Source organism: Dasypus novemcinctus, chromosome 8 (genome assembly GCF_030445035.2).
Source record: "Dasypus novemcinctus isolate mDasNov1 chromosome 8, mDasNov1.1.hap2, whole genome shotgun sequence".
NCBI classification, from domain to species: domain Eukaryota; kingdom Metazoa; phylum Chordata; class Mammalia; order Cingulata; family Dasypodidae; genus Dasypus; species Dasypus novemcinctus.
The window spans coordinates 106817705-106837863 of record NC_080680.1 but is presented as its reverse complement, the minus strand read 5'-3'; the positions used below and the strand labels follow the sequence as shown (position 1 = coordinate 106837863).

The following is a 20159-nucleotide window of genomic DNA, read 5'->3' as shown; positions in this document are numbered from 1 at the left end:
GACAGCATCAAGATTATCTGGGTGGGCTCTAAACGCAATCACATGTATCCTTATAAAAAAAAGAGGAAAACACCTTTCTTGATAAAAACACTGCAAAAGAAAGAATAGAAGGAAACTTCTGAACATGATAAAGGGTATATAAGAAAAACCCACAGCTAACATCATTTACAATGGTGAAATCCTAAAATCTTTTCCTCTAAGATCAGAAACAAGACAAGGATGCCCACTATCACCCCTTCTACTTAACATTGTGTTAGAAGTACTTGCTCAAGCACTGAGGCAAGAACCAGATATAAAAGGGATTCAAATAGGAAAGGAAGAAGTCAAAATTTCACTATTTGCAGATGACATGATCCTATACATAGAAAGCCCTAAGAAGTCTACAACAAACCTTCTAGAACTTGAGTTCAGTAAAGTTGCAGGTTTTAAGATCAATGCACAAAAATCAGGAACATTTCTGTACACTGATGATGAGAAATCTGAGGAGGAAATCAAGAAACAAATACCATCTACAATAGTAAATTTGAAAATCTAATACCTAGGAATAAATTTAACTAAAGATGTAAAAGACTTATTCACAGAAAACTATACCACACTATTTTTTTTTTTTTTTAAGATTTATTTATTTATTTAATTTCCCCCCCTCCCCTGGTTGTCTGTTCTTGGTGTCTATTTGTTGCGTCTTGTTTCTTTGTCTGCTTTTGTTTCTTTGTCCGCTTCTGTTGTCGTCAGCGGCACAGGAAGTGTGGGCGGCGCCATTCCTGGGCAGGCTGCACTTTCTTTTCACGCTGGGCGGCTTTCCTCACGGGTGCACTCCTTGCGCGTGGGGGCTCCCCCACGCGGGGGACACCCTTGCGTGGGCATGGCACTCCTTGCGCGCATCAGCACTGCGCATGGGCCAGCTCCACACGGGTCGAGGAGGCCCGGGGTTTGAACCGCGGACCTCCCATGTGGTAGACGGACGCCCTAACCACTGGGCCAAAGTCCGTTTCCCTATACCACACTATTTAAGGAAATCAAAGAAGACCTAAATAAATGGAGGAATATTCCCTGTTCATGGATAGGAAGACTAAATATTATTAAGATGTCTACCTACCAAAACTGATCAACAGATTCATGCAATTCCAATAAAAATCAACACAGCTTTTTTCAATGAACTAGAAAAACTAACTGAAATTTATTTGGAAAGGAAAGAGGCCCCAAATAGCCAAAGACATATTGAAAAAGAAAAATGAAATTGGAGGAATCACACTACCTGACTTCAAAACATACTACAAAGCTACAGTAGTGGAAACGGCATGGTATTGGCACAAGGATAGACACACTGACCAATGGAACCGAATTGAGAGTTCTGATATAGATCCTCATATATACACTCATCTGATTTTTGACAAGGCCACCAAACCCACTCAACTGGGAGAGAATGGCCTCTTCAACAAATGGTGCCTAGGGAATTGGATATCCATATGCAAAAGAAGGAAAGAGGATTACCATCTCACATTATACAAAAATCAACTCAAGATGGATCAAAAACCTAAATGTAAGAGCCAAGACCATAAAGACCTTGGAAAACAATGCAGGGAAGCATCTACAGGACCTTGTAATGGAAATGGCTTCATAAACTTCACACTCAAAGCACAAGCAGCAAAAGAACAAATAAATAAAAGGAACTTCCTCAAAATTAAAGCCTTTTGCACCTCAAAGGAGTTTGTTAAGAAAGTGAAGAGAGCCTACCCAATGGGAGAAAATATTTGGTAACCATATATCTGATAGGAGACTTATATCCTGCATATATAAAGAACTCCTATATCTTGAAAATAAAAAGACAACCCATTTTTCAAATGGGCCAAAAAGATTTGAACAGATGCTTCTCCAAAGAAGAAATACAAATGGTTAAAAAGCACATGAAAAAATGCTCAAAATCACTAGCTATTAGGGAAATGCAAATCAAAACTACAATGAGATACCATCTTACTCCCATAAGACTGGCAGCTATCAAAAAAACAGAAGACTGCAAGTGCTGGAGAGAATATGGAGGAATGGGAACACTCATCCACTGCTGGTGGGAATGCAGAAGGACCCAGCCATTCTGGAGGACAGTTTGGCGGTTTCTCAAAAAGTTAGCTATAGATTTGCCATATGACCCAGCAATTCCACTGCTGGGTATATACCTAGAAGGACTAAAAATAAGGACACAAACCAATATATGCACACGAATGTTCATAGCAGCATTACTCACTATTGCCAAAAGTTGGAATCAACCTAAATGCCCGTCAACAGATGAACTGATAAATAAAATGTGATATATACATACAATGGAATACTACTCAGCTATAAGAAGGAATATAATACAAACACATATGATAACATGGATGAATCTTGAGGACCTTATGTTGAGTGAAGCAAGCCAGGCATTGAAGGACAAATACTACATGACCTCTCTGATATGAAACTAGCAAACCAGGCTGTCTCAGAGAGCTAGAGACTGGAAGATAGGCTTAAAGGAATTTGGGGGTGAGAGCTGACACCTATATGAGTGAAGTCTATGATAAGCTGGAGGTAAGTATTTGTACAGGGAGGGGATAAGATGGGGGCAATGAGATACCTTTGGGTGGGGCTTTGTGGGCTTGACGGGGGCTATGGCTGGGAGTATGGGTCAGATGACCCAAGGAATTGGGGGGAGGGATGGAGGTAATGGTTGAATATGGGAGACTGTCAGGTATATGGTTGGAACTATAATGTTGAGAAAACTCTTCAGAAAATATAATAAGGAAGGATTATGTGTTTAAGGTGCTTAAGGGGGTGCAACTGGTATATGGTCAGGCTTTTAGGAAGTGTGTGAGTGCTCATTTTGTCATAGTGTGTTATATCATTGGGTGGAGACCCATACAATGAGTGTGAAGGTGCACCTACATCCTGGGGAGACCTGATGTTCTCAAAGAGAGGGAATTGTGTCTCTCAAGAGAATCAGGGGCTCCCAGTTGGTTAGTGTGTCAAGCCCTCAGCATTGTTGCAAGTATCTGTGAATCTGGTCCCTCAAGTATTGAAGACTGATTGTCACTGTGGGCCCTGAGGGAAGGGGGAGAGAGGTATAGAATAGATGGAAGCAGGGCAACTGGGGGGGCAATGGAAGTGTTCCACAAGATCATGTAATGATGGATATAGGACATGTTAACTTACACCAAAAGTGTACAAAAGTCTATAAGCTGAAATGTAAACCATAATATAAAACATAAGGAAACTAAAAATTTTAAATTGTGTATAGTCTAAAATATAAACCATAATGTAAACCAAAATGGAACCATGTTTGATAGCTATGTTTCAAAATCTGTACATTAGCTGCAGCAAATATAACATGAACACGTAAAAAGATCATTGCTGGGGAAAGGGGAAAATGGTTTGATGTTGGATATATGGGAGTCCCCTATATTGTATATGTGAATTACTGTGATCTAAAACTTTTTGAAGACAAAATTAAAAATTAGGAAAAAAAAGAAAGAATGTAGACACTGAGGAAGAAAGGAAAGAAAGCATCTTGCCACTGTACTTACAGGGCAACACCTATTACAGTGATGAAAGGCAAAACTTCAAAAACAAAGCTTTTTCATTTTTTCATACCCCAATTTATTTTTACTTTATTTAGTTTTTCTAAATTAGTATGTATTCTATATCTAACCTTTAAAACCATCATTATATTCCATTTTACTATTAATGGAACCTGGCACTATATTAGGCTTCATTTTTGAAGAAGTTTTGGACCACAGAGAGGTTCAACTATGGCGGGGGGCAGGGAGAACACTGGTGTGGGGTGTTATTGATAGGGGGCACATGGTTGGGAGGGAGCTCTCCAGGGCATGTATATAGGGTACACAGAAATGTTTGGATATTTTCATAGTGGTTACAGTTAAAAATGACAACTGAGGGAGTGCTGAGTTCCTAGCCAGGGGAGCTCTATCACATTCCTCAATGGAACAGCAACAATCCCCCAAGTGCAACGGCGAAGACCAGTGAAGCAGAAGGTCCAACAATGAGCTATTGATACTGATGACTATGCTTATAAGCCTGTGCACCTGAAATATGGACTAGGCCTACAGCTGCAGGGTACCTTAGAGTTACCTCCTGAGAGCCTCCATGTTGCTCAAATGTGGCCACTCTCTAAGCCAAACTCAGCATGTAAATGCATTACCTTCCCCCAGTGTGGGACATGACTCCTGGGGATGAGCCTCCCTGGTGCTGAGGGATTACTACCAAGCACCAGCTGATGATGTAACTAGAAAAAGACCTTGAATAAAAGGATCAACTCAGACCAGCAGAAAATCTCAGCCTACATGTAGGATCATGTGTTAACACTCCTTTTTGACCTTGAATAAAAGGGGGAAATGGCAAAGACAAATGAGTTTATATGGCTAAGAGTCTTCAAAAAAGAGTCAGGAAGTCATCTAAGGGGTCATGCTTACGCACACCTCAGCAGGACCCCAGAAAACGCCAAAGTAGATACAACCCCAGGTACTGGGGTTCTCCTTCAGGTTCTCCTGAAGGCTATGACCACAAGGTCATGGCAGACGGATTTGGAGTTCCGTGCCATGTCAGAGGGCCCTACTTTGGCATTGTGCTTCAGAGTGTGATGGAGCTGGACTCAGATGTGAACTTTCTACACATGCCTCTTCTGTCACTTTTACTGAACCTGTGGTTGGAGCTAGGGATGTTGTATACTCAGGGGACTTGAATCTCTGACCTGCCAGCTGGGCCCAGAGCCTCAGCAGAGTTGAAACTGCTACTCTGGTTCATTGGACTTACCCAGGTCAACTAACAGGAAGGTGAAGATGGTCGACCATCACACCAGGGAATCAAGAGTACCTACAACTGCAAGCAGGAGAATCACATCCATCAGCCATGTGGCTCTAAGCCCCCTCTTGATCTAGAGGTGGAGTGGACATCACCATCCTCGGGTCCACCAAATGGAGGAATAAAATATGGATTAGAGTGGACTTACTGATATTCTATTATAAAACTATTGTGACTAGTAATAGAAGAAATTGTAGCATTAAGGTAGAGAAAGTGGCCACAGTAGTTGCTGAGGGCAGGGAGAAGGAAGAAGAGATGTGATGTGGGGCATTTTTGGGACTTTGAGTTGTCTTAAATGACATTGCAGGGTCAGATGCTGGACTTTATATATCCTGCCATAACCCACTGAATGTTCTGGGGGAGAGTGTGAACTACAGGGTAAGCTATATCTATGTGGTGCAGCAGTGCTCCAAAATGTGTTCACCGAGTTTGATGAATGTGCCATAATGATGGAGGAGGTTGTTGGTGTGGGAGGAGTGGGGTGGGGAGGTGGGGGGGTATATAGGAACCTCTTACGTTTTTTAATGTAACATTTTTTGAAACGTATATATCTTCAAATAAATACAATTTACAAAAATGATGGGGGTGGGGGCGTGGGGAGTGGGTTACATGGGAACCTCTTATGTTTTTGTTTTCCTAAGATTTATTTATTTATTTCTCTCCCCTTCCCCCCGCCCCAGTTGTCTGCTCTCTGTGTCCACTTGCTGCATGGTATTCTGTGACTGCCTCTATCCTTATCAGCGGCACTGGGAATCTGTGTTTCTTTTTGTTGTGTCATCTTGTGTCAGCTCTCTGTGTGTGCAGCGCCATTATTCTTAGGCAGGCTGCACTTTCTTTCGCGCTGGGTGGCTCTCCTTACAGGGAGCACTCCTTGCGCGTGGGCTCCCCTACGCGGGGGACACCCCTGCGTGGCACGGCACTCCTAGCGCGCATCAGCACTGTGCATGGGCCAACTCCACGTGGGTCAAGGAGACCCAGGGTTTGAACCCCGGACCTCCTGTGTGGTAGGCAGACACCCTATTCATTGGGCCAAGTTTGCTTCCCTCTTATGTTTTTGAATGTAATGTTCTTTGTGATCTATTAATAAAAGTGTAAAAAAAAAAAAAAGAAGAGGAAAACAGGGAGCTGAGGTGGTGCAAGAGATTAAGCACCTCTCTCCCACTCCAGAAGGTCCCAGGATCGGGTCCCAGTACTGCCTAAAGAGAAGACAAGCAGACACAGAAAAATGCACAGCAAATGGATACAGAGCAGACAGTGTGTGTGTCGGCGGGGGGAGGGTAACAATAAATAAGTAAATCTTTAAATTAAAAAAAAGAAGTGGAAAAGAAGTGGAAATGTGACCACAGAGGCAGAGATTGAAGTGATGCAGCCATCAGAAGCTGGAAGAGGTAGGGGATAGATTCTCCCCTAAAGCCTCAAGTGGGATTATGGCCCAACATCCTTTGGCCCAGTGATACTAATCTTAGATTCTGACCTCCAGAACTGTGAGGAAATAAATGTCTGTTGTTTAAGCCAAGTTTGTGGCAATTTGTTACGGCCACCTTCGGGAACTGATACATAAGAGTTGCCTACAAAGCATACAATTAGAGAATTCAAATAGACTATTGGCATAAGTGTCTGAAGCTCAGAAGTTATTGTTTCAAATATCCCTAAGAGTTCAAAGGTTGTATTCTTACCTCCAGGTCCTTTCGAATGCTCTCAAATTCCTCAATGTCATCAAGTTTCAGCTCCAGACGGGTTGGTTTTCGTCGCAGCATATTGAAATCAACACTAAGGGCCAAACCAGTGAACTATTAGCTGTTAAAAATGGCAGAGAGGAGGAAAACTGGAGTGGATATATCTCAGCTACAAACATTAGGTCAATTTGTAGCACATACTCTAAAGCAAACGGCAGTACAAAAGACTCATTTGAATTCACACAGGTTTCTAAAGTCTTTAGATGTACAATTATTTTATATATACATATATTTTTACTTCTTTAAAATTTTATTTTTAATTAGTTTTACTGAAATATATTCACATACCATACGATCTATCCAAAGTGTATAATCAATGGCTTTTCATATCATCAAAATGTTGTGCATTCATCACCACATATGTTTTTAGAGTAATTTCATTACTACAAAAAGAAAAACCCCACACCCCTCAGCAGTCATCTCTCAATTCCAATCCCTCTATCATTCCCCAGCCTTACATAACCACTAATCTAATTTGATCATTATAAATTGATAAATACTTACATTTTTTTAAAAATGGAATTATATAATATGTAGTATTTTGTGTCTGGTTTCCTTCACTTAGCATAATGGGGTTTTTTGTCTGGACATCTTATAGTATTAACATATATTAGTTTAGTTTCAAAGGAAAGCAGGCATATATTCAATTCTACCCATATTACTATTTCATATGTGGTATTACTAAGCTATACATTCCCATGTTACATGTTTTAGCTTTCCTTTTAGTAATATACATGACCTTAGACCTTCTCTTTAAAACACTGTCATATCCATATGATACTACTGCTTATTACAAACATTACGTTGTGCTTTCAACTTTTCTATTCATTTCCAAAGATTAAAGCACATCCTTTTTACCAATTCTACCCAAGTTAATCCTCAGCTTTCCATTCTCTAACCTCATTCTATTTTCTGGCGACACATATTCAAGTTATTAACTCCATGAGATTACACAATGTATTCAGTTCATAGCACAATCATATACTATTTGTCCTTTTGTGTCTGGCTTGCTTCAACTCAATATAATGTCCTCCAGGTTCATCCAGGTTGTCATATGCTTCATAACTTCATTTCTTCTTAGAGCTACATAATATTCCACTGTATGTATACCCCATAGTTTGTTTATCCATTCATCTGTTGATGACATCCAGGTTGTTTCCATCTTTTGGCAATTGTGAATAGCGCCACGATGAACAATGATGTGCAGATGTCTGTTCATGTCACTGTTCTCAGTTCTTCTGGGTATATACCCAGTAATGATATTGCCAGGTCAGGTGACAAATATATATTCAACTTCTAAAGAAATTGCAAACAGTCTTCCACAAAGGCTGTATCATTCTACATTTCCACCAACAGTGAATAAGTGTTCCTATCCCTCCACATCCTCTCCAACACTTGTAGTTCTCTGTCTCTTTAATGGTGGCCATTCTAATAGGTATGAAATGCTATCTCATGGTTTTGATTTGCATTTCTCTAATCATTAGTGATACTGAACATTTTTTTCATGTGTTTTTTTTTTTGCCATTTGGATTTCTTCTTTGGATAAATGTCTATCAAGTCTTTCACTCTTTTTTAATTGGGTTGTCTTTTTATTGTTGAGTTTTAGCATCTCTTTAGATATCATGATTAAACCCTTATCAGTTACGTGATTTCCAATTTTTTTTCCCCATTGAGTTGGCTGCCTTTTCACCTCTTTGACAAAGTCCTTTGAGGTACAAGTGTTTACTCTTGAGGAGGTTCAATCTATTTTTTCTTCTGTTGCTTGTTTTTGGGTTAAAGTCCAAGAAACCACTACCTACCATAAGGTCTTTAAGGTGTTTCCCTATATTTTCTTCCAGTAGTTTTATTATCCTGGCTTTTATATTTAGGTCTTTGAACCATTTGAGTCGATTCTTGTATAGGGAGATAGGGGTCCTCTTTCATTCTTTAAGTTATAGATATCCAGTTCTTCCAGCACCATTTGTTGAAGAGACTGTTTTGTCCTAGTAACATGACTTTGGAAGGTTTGTCGAAAACTAGGTGGCCATAGAGAAGAGGGTTTATTTCCGGACTCTCAATTCTATTCCACTGGTCAATGTGTCTGTCTTTATGCCAATATCCTACTGTTTGAACCACTGTAGCTTTGCAGTATGTTTCAAGATCAGGCAGTGAAATTCATCCCACATCACTCTTCTTTTTTAGAATGCTTTTGGCTACACAGGTAGACTTTCCCTTCCAAATAAATTTGGTAATTGCATTTTCTATTTCCATAAAGTAGGCTGTTGGACTTTTTATTGGTATTCCATTGAATCTATAAATCAATTGGGGTAGGATTGACATCTTCATGATATTTAGTCTTCCAATCCATGAACATGGAATGTTTTTCCATTTGTTTAGGTCCTTTAGCACTGTTTTGTAGTTTTCTGCATATAGGTCCTGTACTTTGGTTAAATTGATTCCTAGGTATTTGAGTCTTTTTGTTGCTATTGTAAATGGCTTTTCCCCCTGATTTCCTCCTCAGATTGCTCAATACCAGCGTACAAAAACATTACTGATTTTGCATGTTCATCTTGTATCCTGCCACTTTCCTGAACTCATTTATTATATTAGTCCAAGTAGTTTTGTTGTAAACATTTCAGAATCTTTAAAATATAAGATCATGTCATCTGCAAATTGTGAGAAGTTTACTTCTCTTTTCCTATTTAGATGACTTTTTTTTTCTTGCCTAATTGCTCTAGCCAGAATGTCTAACACATGCTGAATAACAATGGTGAGAGTGGGCATCCTTGTCTTATTCCTGATCTCAGAGGGAAAACTTTCAATCCCTCCCCATTGAGTACAATGTTGGCTGTGAGTTTTTCATACATGCCCTTATCATGTTGAGGAATTTTCCTTCTACTCCTATCTTCTGAAGTGTTTTCATCAGGAAATGATGCTGGGGAGCAGATGTGGCTCAAACAGTTGGGCACCTACCTCCCACATGGGAGGTTCCAGGTTAGGTTCCTGAAGACAGGCAGGCCATGAGCAGACAGCAGGCAAGAACAGCAAGCAAAGGGCAAGCATGGAAAAAAACAACAAGTAAAAACAATGAGAAAGACAGCAGCCAGGACAACGAGCAATGAGAGGAAAACAATGAGCAGGGAGCGGATGTGGCTCAAACAGTTGAGTGCCTACCTCCCATAAGGGAGGTCCCATATTCAGATCCTGGTGCCTCCAAAAGAAAAGAAAAGAAAACAAACAAACAAAAAACCAGATGGCTAGGAAAGAACAGCAAGCAGACAACGAGCAAAAACGAGTAAACAATGAGCAAAAAAAATGACAAGCAAAGATGGCAGGTGGATAAACAAGGGAGTCATCCCAGGACAGGAAGAAAAAAGAAAAAATATATATATTTTTAAAAAAGAAAGGATGCTTGATTTTGTCAAATGCCTTTTCTGCATTGATCGAGATGATCATTTTGTTTTTGTTCCTTCAATTTGTTAATGTAGTATATTACATTAGTTGATTTTCTTATGGTGAACCACCCTTGCATATAAGGAATAGAGCCCACTTGGTCATGATATATAAGTTTTTTGATATATTGTTGGATTCAATTTGCAAGTATTTTGTTGAAAAATTTTGCATCTATGTTCATTAGAGAAACTGACCTATAATTTTTTCTTGAAGTGTCTTTATCTGGCTTTGGTATTAGGGTGATGTTAGCTTCATAAAATATGTTTGGTAATTTTCCCTCCTCTTTAATTTTTTGGAAGAGTTTAAACAGGATTGGTATTAATGCTTCTCAAAATGCTTGGTAGAATTCACCTGTGAAGCCATCTGGTCCTGGACTTTTCTGTGTTGAGAGCTTTTTGAAGACTAATTCAATCTGTTTAAATGTGATTGGTTTGTTAAGTTCTTGTATTTCTTGTAGTGTCAGTGTAGGTTTTTTGTGCATTTCTAGGACTTTGTCCATTTCATCTAGGTTGTCTAGTTTGTTGGCATACAGTTTCTCATAATATCCTCTTACGATCATTTTTATTTCTGTGGGGTCAGTCATAACTTCCCCCCTTTCATTTCTGATTGTTATTTATTTGCATCTTCTCTCTTTTTTTCTTTGTTAGTCTAACTAAGGATTTGTCAATTTTATCGATCTTCTCAAAGAACCAGCTTTTGTTTTGTTGATCTTCTCTACCGTTTTTTGTTCTCAATTTCATTTATTTCTGCTCTAATCTTTATTTCTTTCCTCCTGCTTGCTTTGGGAATGGTTTGCTGTTCTTCTTCTAGTTTCTCCAGTTGCTCACTCAGATCTCTGATTTTACCTTTTTCCTCTTTTTTAAAAATAGGTGTTCAGGGCTATAAATTCCCCTCTCAATACTACCTTTGCTGTATCTCAAACATTTTGATACGTCGTTTTCATTTGCCTCAATATATTAATTTCACTTACAATTTCTTGTTTACCTACTGATTATATTGGAGTGTGTTGTTCAAGCTCCAAACATTTGTGATTTTACCTCTTTCCCATCTATTATTGATTTCCAGTTTCATTCCATTATGATCTGAGAAGGTGCTTCATATTTCAATTATTTTGTATTTATCGACACCTGCTTTGTGATCTAACATGTGCTCTATCACGGAGAAAGATCCAAGAACACTTGAGAAAAAAATGTATAACCTGCTGAGTTTGGGTGCCATGTTCTATATATGTCTGTTAGATCTAACTCGTTTAACACGTTGTTCAAGGTCTCTGTTTCCTTGTTGATCTTCTCTCTAGTTATTCTATCTAATGATGTGAGTGGTGTGTTGAAGTCTCCAACAATTATTGTAGAGATGAATATTTCTCCCTTCAGTTTTGCCAGCGTTCGCCTCGTGTACTTTGAGGCACCCTGGTTAGGTGCATAGATATTTATGACTATTATTTCTTCTTGGTAATTGTCCCTTTTATTAATATATAATGGCCTTCTGTATGTCTTGTAATGTTTTGCATTTAAAGTCTGTTTTGTGGGAAACAGACTTGGCCCAATGGATAGGGCGTCCACCTACCACATGGGAGGCCTGTGGTTCAAACCCTGGGCCTCCTTGTCCCACGTGGAGCTGGCCCATGCAGAGTGCTGATGCGCGCAAGGAGTGCCATGACACGCAGGGGTGTCCCCCGTGTAGGGGAACCCCACGTGCAAGGAGTGTGCCTCGTGGAGAGCCACCCAGTGCAAAAGAAAGTGCAGCCTGCCCAAGAATGGCGCCCCATACATGGAGAGCTGACACAACAAGATGACGCAACAAAAAGAAACACAGATTCCTGGTGCCGCTGATAAGGAGAGAAGCAGTCACAGAAGAACACACAGCGAATGGACACAGAAAGCAGACAACTGGGGGGGGGTAAATAAATCTTTTTTTTTTTTTAAGTCTGTTTTGTCCTATATTAGTATAGCTACTACTGCTCTTTTTTGATTACTGTTTGTGCAGACTATCTTCTTCCAAACTTTCACATTCAGCCACTTTCTATCCCTGGATCTAAGGTGAGTGTCTTATAGGCAGAATATGGATGACTCCTGTTTTTTTTAATCCATTCTGTCAGCCTATATCTTTTGATTGGGAGTTTAATCCATTCATATCCCATGATATTATTATAAATGCATTATTTACTTCCACCATTTTACTCTTTGGTTTTCAAGTGCCATGTGTTAATTTGTCTTTTTACTCTTTTGGTTATCCTTTCTGCTATTCTCTTCTGTACTTTCCTCCAAGTCTCTCCTGTCTTTTTCTTTCAGATGCTAAGGCTCCCTTTAATATTTTCTGCAAAGGTAGATTTTTTTCTATGAACTCTTAGATTTCTGTTAATTTATGAATATTTTAAACTCACCTTCATAGATAATTTGCAGGATAAATAATTCTCTACTTGAGAGGGGATGTGGCTCAAGCAGTTTGACACCTGCCTCCCACATGGGAGGTCCCGGGTTTGGTTTCTGGTACCTCCTAAAGATGAACCAAGCAGGAAACAAGCAAAACAATGAGAAGACAATTAGTAAAAACAAGAAGAAAATAAGCAAAAAACAAAAACAACAAAAAATGAGCAGACAAAGAGCAGGGGGGAAAAAAGGGAATTCTTGTCTGGCAGATTTTCCTCTTTCAGTATCCTAATTGTATTATGCCACTGTCTTCTCACCTCCATGGTTTCTGATCAGAAATCCACACTAGGTCTTTACTGGGCATCCCTTGTATGTGATGGTTTGTTTCTCCTTGTTGCTCCCAGAATTTTCTCTTTTTCTTTGACATTTTGAGTAGTATGTGTCTTGTAGTAGGTCTATTTGCATTTATTCTAATTGAGGTATCCTGCACTTCTTGGACATGTAAGTTCATTTCTTTCATAAGAGCTGGCAAATTTTCAGCTATTATTTCCTCACTCTTTCTGCCGCTTTCCCCTTCTCTTCTTCTTCTGGAATTCCCATGACAGGTATGTTGTGTTTCATATTATCATTCAACTCTCTGAGCCCCTGCTCAACTTTTTCCATTCTTTTCCCTCTCTGTTCTTTTCTCTCTTCAATTTCAGCTCTTTTGTCTTCTGTTATCACTTATTCTTTTTTCTATAATATCATTTTGAGTTTCCTGTTGTATGCCTCTGTATTAGTCAGCCAAAGGGGTGCTGATGCAAAATGCCAGAAATTGGTTTTTATAAAGGGTATTTATTTGGGGTAGGAGCTTAAAGACACCAGGCCATAAGCATAAGTTACTTCCCTCACCAAAATCTATTTTCATGTGTTGGAGCAAGATGGCTGCCAACAGCTGTGCGGGTTCAGTGTCCTGGGTTCCTCCCTTCCAGGGTCTTACTTTTCTCTGGGTTCAAGTTTCCTTTCTTCCCAGGGCTTGCTTCTTCCTGAGACTGGATTCTCTTTCCTCTGTGAGCTTACTTCCTGCATCTCTAGCTTAAGGCTTTAGCACCAAACTCCAACATCAAAACTCCAACATCGAAAACCCTCAACTCTGTCCTTCACCATGCATTTTATCTGTGAGTTCCCACCCACCAAGGGGTGGGGACTCAACACCCTAATGACATGGCCCAGTCAAAGCCCTAACCATAACTTAATGATACTCAGATAAAGAGCAGATTACAAACATAATCCAATATCTAACTTTGGAATTCATAACCATATCAAACTGCTACAGCCTCTAACGTGTTTTTCTTTTTTTTTTAAATTTATTGAAGTATATCACTCATACATAAACATACATAAACAATAAGTATATAGTAATAGTTGTGAACTAACAAAAAAAAAAAACATATATAACATCATACAGGACTTTCGTGTACCTCACCCTACCACCAATATCTTGCATTGTTGTTAAACATTTTTAACTAATGATTAAAAAGCATAGCCAAGGGCGGTGCACTTGGCCCAGTGGTTAGGGCACCCATCTACCACATGGGAGGTCCACGGTTCAAACCCCGGGCCTCCTTGACCCGTGTGGAGCTGGCCCATGCGCAGTGCTGATGCGCGCAAGGAGTGCCGTGCCACGCAGGGGTGTCCCCCGCGTAGGGGAGCCCCACGTGCAAGGAGTACACCCCAGAAGGAGAGCCGCCCAGCGCAAAAGAAAGTGCAGCCTGCCCATGAATGGCACCGCACACACGGAGAGCTGACACAACAAGATGACACAACAAAAAAGAAACACAGATTCCCATGCCGCTGACAACAGAAGCGGATGAAGAAGACGCAGCAAATAGACACAGAGAACGGACAACTGGGGTGGGGAGGAAGGGAGAGAAATAAATAAATAAATCTTTTAAAAAAAAAAGCATAATCAAAATATTACTACTAACCAAAGTATTTTCCCCAACCCACCCTATTATTATCTTTACATCATTTATATATGAACATACATAAACAAGAAGTGTATAGTAAAAGTTGTGAACTCACAAAGCAAACATGCTTAACATACAGGGGTCCCATACATCTACCCTCCACCAATACCTTGCATTGTCGTGAGACATTTGTTACAAATTATGTAAGAATATTGTCAAAATCTTACAACTAATCATATTCCTTATCTTACATTTGGTGTGTTTTCCCACAACCCACCCTATTATTATTTTTCAAATATATTTTTTTATGACAGAAGTTGTAAACTTATAAAACAATCATGCACATTTACAGAATTCCCAAACAACACCCTTCTGTCAACATTTCACACTGTCGTGGAACATTTGTTACAGATAAGATAATATCATCTGATTGTTACCATGTCCATACTGTAAATTTGGCTCACATTTTCCATACTGCCCCATTATCAACACAGTACATCTTTGTTATAGATGCAAAAATATGATATTATTACTGCTAACCACAGTCCATAGGTCACTCCAGTTGTTATTTTTCCCATGCTTCTCCACTTTAATGTTTTTTTTTAATTTTTTGAAATATATCACTCATACATAAACATACATAAACAATAAGCATACAATAGTTGTGAACTTACAAAACAAACATATATAACATCAAACATATATAACATCTCACCCTACCACCAATAACTTGCATTGTTTTTAAACCTTTTTAACTAATGATTAAAGAGCATTATCAAAATATTACTAGTCAAAGTATTTTTCCCCCCAACCAATCCTATTATTATCTTTATATCATTTATATATGAACATACATAAACAAATAAGTGTATAGTAAAAGTTGTGAACTTACAAAGCAAACATGCATAACATCCTACAGGGGTCCCATACGTCAATCCTCCATCAACACCTTGCATTGTCGTGAGACGTTTGTTACAAATTATGAAAGAATATTGTCAAAATCTTACTACTAATCATAGTCCTTATCTCATATTTGGTGTATTTTTCCCCCAACCCACCCTATTATTATTTTTCAAATATATTTTTTATGACAGAAGTTGTAAACTTATACAACAATCATCCACATGTGCAGAATTCCAAAACAATATCCCTCCATCAACACACCACAATGTGGTGTGTCATTTGCTACAGATAAAATAATATCATCTGATTTTTACCATGTCCATAGTGTACATTTGGATCACATAGTACATCTTTTGCATAGATGCAAGAATATTATATTGTTACCACTAACCACGGTCCATAGGTCATTCCAGCTGTATTTTTCCCATGCTTCTCCACATTCCCAACACCCTGCAGTAGTGATATATGTTTGTTCTAGCTAACAAAGGACACTCTTGCATCTGTACCATCAACCACAGTTCTCACCCACCTCTTGGTTTATTGTGCTATCCAGTTCCTAGATTATTATCCAGCATTCTGTCAAATGGCATTTACATAACTAGACTACAATTTTCAGTCACATCCCCAATTACAAACTAGCTGTTACTCACTGTGTGTTACTATCTACTCTATACATTTCCACACTTTTACAGTAAAGTTAATAAAAATTCTACATACATTAAACATCAGTAGTCTACTCAGTCCTTCTCTTATCTCCTTTAAGAATCCACCACCTACCACCAGGTCTTGAAGATATTTTCCAATAATTTCTCCTAGAAGTTCTATGGTTCTTGCTTTTATTTTAGTTTTTTGTTTTTGTTTTTGTTTTTTTTTTTATCCATTTTGAGTTAATTTTTGGATAAGATGTGAGATAGGGGTCCTCTTTCCTTCTTTCAGCTATGGATGTCCATTTATTTTAGCACCATTTGTTGAATGGATTGTTCTGCCCGAGCTATGTGAGTTTGACAGGCTGATGAAAAATCACTTTACCATATCTGTGAGGGTCTGTTTCTGAACAATAAATTTGCTTCCATTGGTCTTTTGTATCTGTCTTTAGGTCAATACCAGGCTGTTTTTACCACTATAGGTATGTATTATGATTTAAAGTCTGGAAATGAGGGTTCACTTTTCCTTTTTATGATGTTTCTGGCTATTCAGGACCCCTTCCCCTTCCAAATAAATTTAATGATCGTGTTTTCAATTTCTTCTTTAATGCTGCTCGAATTTTTATCAGGATTGCATTAAATCTGTATATCGATTTGAGTAGAATTGACAGCTTAATGATATTTAGTCTTCCAGTCCATGAGCATGGAATGTTCTTCCAGTTATTTAGGGCTTTTTTGATTTGTTTTAATATTCAGTTGCAGTTTTCTGAATACAAGTGCTTTACATCACTGGTTAAATTTATTCCTATTTGAGTTTTATATATCATATTTTATTTTTACCACTCTTTTGACACTTTTAGTTACTTTTATTGATATAATCTTCATTTCTAGACTCTCTTCCAGGCCCCTCTCTCCTGTCTTTTCTTTTCAGGCTCTACCACACCCTTCAGTATTTCCTGAAAATCTGGTCTCTTGCTTAGAAATTCTCTCAGTTTCTGTTTATCTGTGAATATTCTAATTTTGCCCTTGTTTTTGAAAGACAGTCTTGCTGGATATAAGATCCTTGGCTGGAAGTTTTTCTCTTGTCTAATCTTAAATATATCAGACAACTGTCTTCTTGCCTCCATGGTTTTTGGTGAGAAATCAGCACTTAATCTTATTGGATATCCCTTATATGTTATGCATTGCTTTTCTCTTGCTGCTCTCAGAATTCTCTCTTTGGCTTTGGCCTTTAATATTCCAATGAATATGTGTCTTGGAGTTGGTCTATTTGGCTTTTATCGAATGGGAGTAGGTTGTGCTTCTTGGACAGAGATATCTATGTCCTTCAATGGGGCTGGGAAATTTTCTACCATTATTTCTTCAAATATTCTTTCTGCCCCTTTTCCCTTCTTTTCTCCTTCTGGCACACCCATGACACATATGTCTGTACATCTTTGCTGTCATTTAGTTCCCTGAGACCTTGTTCAATTTTTTCCATTCTTTTCTTCATCTGTTCTTTTGTATGTTACTTTCAGAGGCCATTTCTTCAAGCTCACCGATCCTTTCTTCTGCCTCTTCAAATCTGCTATTATATGATTCCAATGTTTTTTTAATTTCATTGATTGCACCTTTCATTCCCATAAGATTTGCTATTTTTCTATGTATGCTTTCAAATGCTTCTTTGTGCTCATCCAATGTCTTCTTAATATCCTTAATCTCTTTAGCCATCTCATTGAATTAAGGAAATTTGTCTGAACATCTCTAATTAGTTGTCTCGACTCCTTTATGTCATATGGAGGCTTATCTTATTCCTTTAACTGGACCATAGCTTCCTGTTTCTTGGTGTGGATTGTAATTTTTGGTTGGTGTCTTCACATCTCGTTTACTAGAGTATTTTTTCTGGGTGCAGTTTTTCTCTTTAGTTTAGGGCTTCCTATCCTTTCTCCCTTGCTAGTTGTGCAGTTGGTGCTGTAAGCTGTGGAGGCTCAAGCTGCCCTCATTGTGCCAGGGACCAATGAAGCTTCTTCCAACTTTTCCTTTGCCAGGGGTACGGACAGAGTCACAGCTATGTGGAATAACCCAAGTGCAGGCCTAGACTGTAGTTGCCCAGAGAGATTGATGAAGCTTCACATCCCTTTCTCCCCTGCTTGGGGTGGGGATGGAGCTGCAGGTGTGGGCAGCAATCTATGCAGTGAGGGTCCAAGATGACAGCAGCTGCCCTGGTAGACTTCTGATTTTCAGTCTATGCCAGCCAAAGTTACCTGCAGTTACCGGTATAGGTTGGTACAGGGCTCCTCAGCCTCCTCACCACCAGAGGCGGGGCTGAAGCCTAGGCGGGCTGCAGGCTGATCTGCATGAAAGAAACTGTTTCCTGCTGACACTGAGAGTTTTAGTCAGCCCGGCTTCCCCTCAGGCTGGGGGGGAGTCAGATTGGCAGCTACTGGCCTCCTTCTGACTTGGGCTGGTACACACCCCAGCTGTTCCCAGGGTTATCTCTTAGCCAGCCAAGTCTACCGATCAGTAGCCAAAATCGGTAGCCAACGGTCTCCTCCTCCCGTTTCTGGGAAATGGAGCTTCCAATTCCAACCACAGAACAGTTCCTGGGGCAGCTTGCACAGCCAGCATAGAATAATTACCAGCCTCCGCATCTTGGCCAGTAATTTCCCGGAGAGGCTAGAGCAGGTCCCCGCAGCTTCCTCCCTGCTGGAGGTGGCACTGGGGCCTAGGCTAGAGCTGCAATGTGATCTGGATGGAAAGAAGCTCGTTGACACCAGCACTGTGATTTTCAGCCCACCCTGCTTCCCTTCATACCAGGCGCAGAGTTATGATGGTGGCTCCTGGCCTCTTTCTGACTTCAACAGGCTCAAACTTTAGCTGTTCTCAAAATGAGATACTGAGCCTGAATTTACTCATCAGTAGCTGAAATTGGTGCCCAACCATCTCTTCCTCCCCCGTTTTTGGGAAGTGGAGCTTTCAATTCCAGCAGTGGAACAGCTCCCGAGGCAGCTTGTGCCTCAGTGGAGGATGGGCACCAGTCTCCGTGTGTGGAGCACTCTTCTTACGAGTCTTTTCTGCAGATGGACAGTCTCCTCCTTCCACTCCTTCAAGGATGCTGCAGGATGCTCTTCTGGTCTCCCAGAGCCCCTAAACAGGTGCTTCAGCTAGCTCCAGAGAGCTCTAGATGTTTGCTAACTGCCCTGTAGCAGGAGCTGACTCTAGGAGCTCCTTACTCCGCCACCATCTTGCTGGTTCTTCTAATGTCTTTTGAGCTCACCTATTGTGTCTTTCATTCCCATGAGCCATGTTACTTTTTTTAAAAAGATTTATTTAATTTATCCCCCCTGCTGCCTGGGCTCACTATCTGCTTTCTGTGACCATTTACTGTGCGTTTTTTTGTCTGCTTGTCTTCTCTTCTCTTTAAGAGGCACTGGGAACCAATCCTGGGACCTCCGATGTGGGATAGAGGCACTCTATCACTTAAGCCACCTCCGCTCACTGGTTTGTGTCTCTCATTGTCTTTCCTCTGTGTCTCTTTTTTGTTGCGCCAGCTCGCGGTACAGTCCAGCATTCCAGTTGTGGGCCAGCTCTCCATGGTGTGGGCCAGCTCACCTTCATCAGGAGGGCCCAGGAACCAAACCTGGGACCCCCCATATGGCAGACAGGAGCCCAATGGATTGAGCCACATCAGCTTCCCTATGTTACTTTTCTATTCAGGTTTTCAAATTCTTCTTTGTGCTTTGCTCAGTGTCTTCTAATTTTTTTTAATATGTCTTTTTTTATTTTTATTTTTTTAATATATTTCTTCCCCCCCCCCATTGTCTGCTCTCTGTGTCCATTCACTGTGTGTTCTTCTGTGTCCGCTTGCATTCTTGTCAGCAGCACCAGGAATCTGCATCTTTTTGTTGTGTCGTTTTGCTGCATCAGCTCTCCATGTGTGTGGCACCACTCCTGGGCAGGCTGCGCTTTTTTCGCGCAGGGTGGCTCTCCTTGCGGAGCACACTCCTTGCGTATGGGGCTCCCCTACTCAGGCAACACCCCTGCGTGGCAAGGCACTCCTTGCGCGCATCAGCACTGCGTGTGGGCCAGCCCACCACATGGGTCAGGAGGCCCTGGATTTGAACCCTGGACCTCCTGTATGGTAGGCAGATGCTCTATCAGTTGAGCCAAATCCACTTCCCACTCAGTGTCTTCTTGATGTCCTTAATCTCTTTAGTCATTATGCCTTTCAACTCATCTATTTGATTTTGGAAATTTGTGCGCATCTCTCTGATTATTTCTCTCAAATCCTGAATTTCTTCT

General features: G+C 40.1%; 1 protein-coding gene across 2 annotated transcripts in view; it reads right to left on the bottom strand.

The window, feature by feature from the left end:
* CDC26 (cell division cycle 26) overlaps positions 1-20159 on the bottom strand; it is a 38174-nt gene that overhangs the window by 7416 nt on the left and 10599 nt on the right. For both annotated transcript variants that reach the window (XM_012529661.4, XM_012529660.4), the window contains one exon: positions 6522-6615. In XM_012529661.4, the coding sequence (XP_012385115.1) occupies positions 6522-6615 (94 nt within the window). The remainder of the gene's footprint in view (positions 1-6521; positions 6616-20159) is intronic.